Here is a 2,500-nt window from a genome sequence, read left to right on the forward strand (position 1 = left end):
GGAGGAGGAGGGAGAGGACGAGGAGGTTGTGGTGATAGTGTGTAGGGGAAACAGAGATACATGGCGAAGACAAGGGGAAAAGAGAGAGAAAGTGCTAGAGAAGAGGGGAGAGGAGAGGGAGTGTGAGGAAGAGAAGGGGAGGGAGGGAGGCGGGTGTGAGGGTTCCCACGAGGGATCTTACCCCATTTACCACACACAAACAGCATTTACACGCCCCCACACCCTCCCTTACACCCCCCTCCCCCCGCCATCACTCCCCTCCTCTTCCCTCACACGATCACATGATTACCCGCTCAAAGGCTCCTGATCCGCTAATATGATCCGCGGCGAAGCTGGCGGCGGCTCACACGGGGCTGACCCGCCTGCCCTGCCGCCACGCCGACACGCCTGGGGTTTGACGCAGCTCCGGGGGTCACCTTGTGGGGGGAGGGGAGGAGGGAGGGAGTGAATTGGGGCGCGGGTAATGGACCGAGGCGGTCATGCGGCACATGTGTTGGTGTTAGCGTTGTTATTGTTATTATTGTTATTGTTCTCCCAGGCTGTCCCACTAACGCGTCTCCTCCCTCAGGTGTGGTTCCAGAACCGGCGTGCCAAGTGGCGGCGGCAGGAAAAGATGGAACAGGCGCAGCTGCGGCTGCACGAGCAGTCTATGGGGCTGCTGCACCGGCCGCCGGGACCCCCGGGCCCCCTAGACCACTTCTTCCCGCCGCTGCTGCCGGGCCTGCCTGGCCTGCAGGGCCTGCAGAGCACCATGCCATCCATCCACGGCGGCCTCTCCAGCATGGGCGGCTCCGTGCCCTCCCTCCCTGGTTTCCTCACCCACCCACACGCCGCATACCCGTCCTACCTCACCCCGCCCACATCATCGGCTATGGGCGTCGCTCCGCCGCCCCCACAGGCAATAGCCGCCTCAACAGCACCTCCAACATTCACCACGCCTCCGCTGCCAATTTCTCCGCCGCTACCCCCGCCCCCTGCCGCCCAGGAGCGCTCGTCGTCACCCGGCAGCCCCGAGGAGGACCTGCGCTCCTCCTCCATCGTCGCCCTCAGACTGCGGGCCAAGGAGCACCTCGAAAGTCTGGTCAAGACCTCAGCTCTTGTCTGAACCTTCCCTCGCCCTTGCTATCATTCTCTGACGCGCCGCCCCCGAGGATTCGTGAGCCACTCCTTTCCCCGAGGCACTGCGTGGAGAGTCTCGGTCAAGACGCGGCTTGACCCAAGACTAGGTGGGCGTGCGGCAGCGGTGTGACACTGTGCCAAATGTGAACGCTGCTGCCGCTGCGAACACTAGTGACTTGTGTTCACGTGAATCAGAAGAAAATAGGAGACAAATTAAGGCCGGTCCGGCGAGCCTCGCAGGAAAAGACTCCAGTGAGAAGTATCTCCTGGCGGGCCGTGAAGGACGAACACTGAGTCGGCGCCACAGTGCCGCGTCTGGCAGCGGGACCCCTCCGGTGGGACCCTGCTGCCCCTCCTGCTCGGCGCGTCACGAGTGTCACAGTGTCCCGCTGCACAGGACACAACATTTTTCTCCGTGTGCTCCTGACTCCTTTTATTTTATTTCTTTATTTCCGATGACAAGGAAGATGGAAAAGTACCGGATTTCCTTCACTGTGACGCCCAGAAAGTGACGAGTGAAGCACAGACGAGCAAAACAAAACACACGTGCGATCTAAATGTCATGTTCAAACTCACCGGTGCACAGTCCCGTCAAGTTGTCAGTTTCCCCTTCCTGAAAACTTTACTCTGCAGATGATAATTAATAGATCAAAATGTATCTTTATGTTAAATGTATATATGGAGAAATAAGATGTGTATATACCATTACAGAGAAAACAGAAACGTCCTCCTCTTTTGTCGTCTTCTTCTTTTTATGGTTTCTTTTTTACCTGTCATGTTTTTGTAAGTGAAAATTCTCTCTCTCTCTCTCTCTCTCTCTCTCTCTCTCTCTCTCTCTCTCTCTCTCTCTCTCTCTCTCTTTTACGCGTAAGAAACCTGTAGTGGTTTTTATAGATATTTATATGAAATATAAAAAAACAGGGTATGTTGTGCATGGGCCCCGTACACCTCTCTCTCTCTCTCTCTCTCTCTCTCTCTCTCTCTCTCTCTCTCTCTCTCTCTCTCTCTCTCTCTCTGGCACAATAGCACATAATGACTATACATTCACCATTTCTGTTTGCTCAGGTGGCTTAACAAGACTCATTAGCAGGTGAACAAGCCCTTACCTGGGGGAGGGAGGGAAGGTAAGGTAAGGGGCAGGTAAGGAGGAGGAGAGAGTTGCAGGTGTTAAAAGTAGCATCAAATAGACGTGTATAAGACGAGATGAACCCCTGGAGGCGGTAAAAGAGAAGTCAATAGTTGGTTAACAAGGTGTTGTGAATGTGTATTGGAGGGTGTAAAAGTGTGGCAGGGTGTGGCAGGGGTGTAGAGGGGCCCAGTGTAGCAGTGTACAGTGTAAAGGCTTCTTAAGGTTTACGGTGTCCGCCCTGAGTCGCTCTGT

At 55.3% G+C, this 2,500-nt stretch overlaps 1 protein-coding gene across 1 annotated transcript in view; it reads left to right on the forward strand.

Annotated features, from left to right (window-relative positions):
* LOC123506721 (homeobox protein ARX-like) overlaps nt 1-2,500 on the forward strand; it is a 51,200-nt gene that overhangs the window by 48,635 nt on the left and 65 nt on the right. The window contains 1 exon segment of the mRNA XM_045258987.1: nt 569-2,500. This exon segment is cut by the window's right edge and continues 65 nt beyond it. Within this exon segment, the coding sequence (XP_045114922.1) occupies nt 569-1,105 (537 nt within the window). The 3' untranslated portion in view covers nt 1,106-2,500.

This window comes from Portunus trituberculatus, chromosome 20 (genome assembly GCF_017591435.1).
Source record: "Portunus trituberculatus isolate SZX2019 chromosome 20, ASM1759143v1, whole genome shotgun sequence".
NCBI classification, from domain to species: domain Eukaryota; kingdom Metazoa; phylum Arthropoda; class Malacostraca; order Decapoda; family Portunidae; genus Portunus; species Portunus trituberculatus.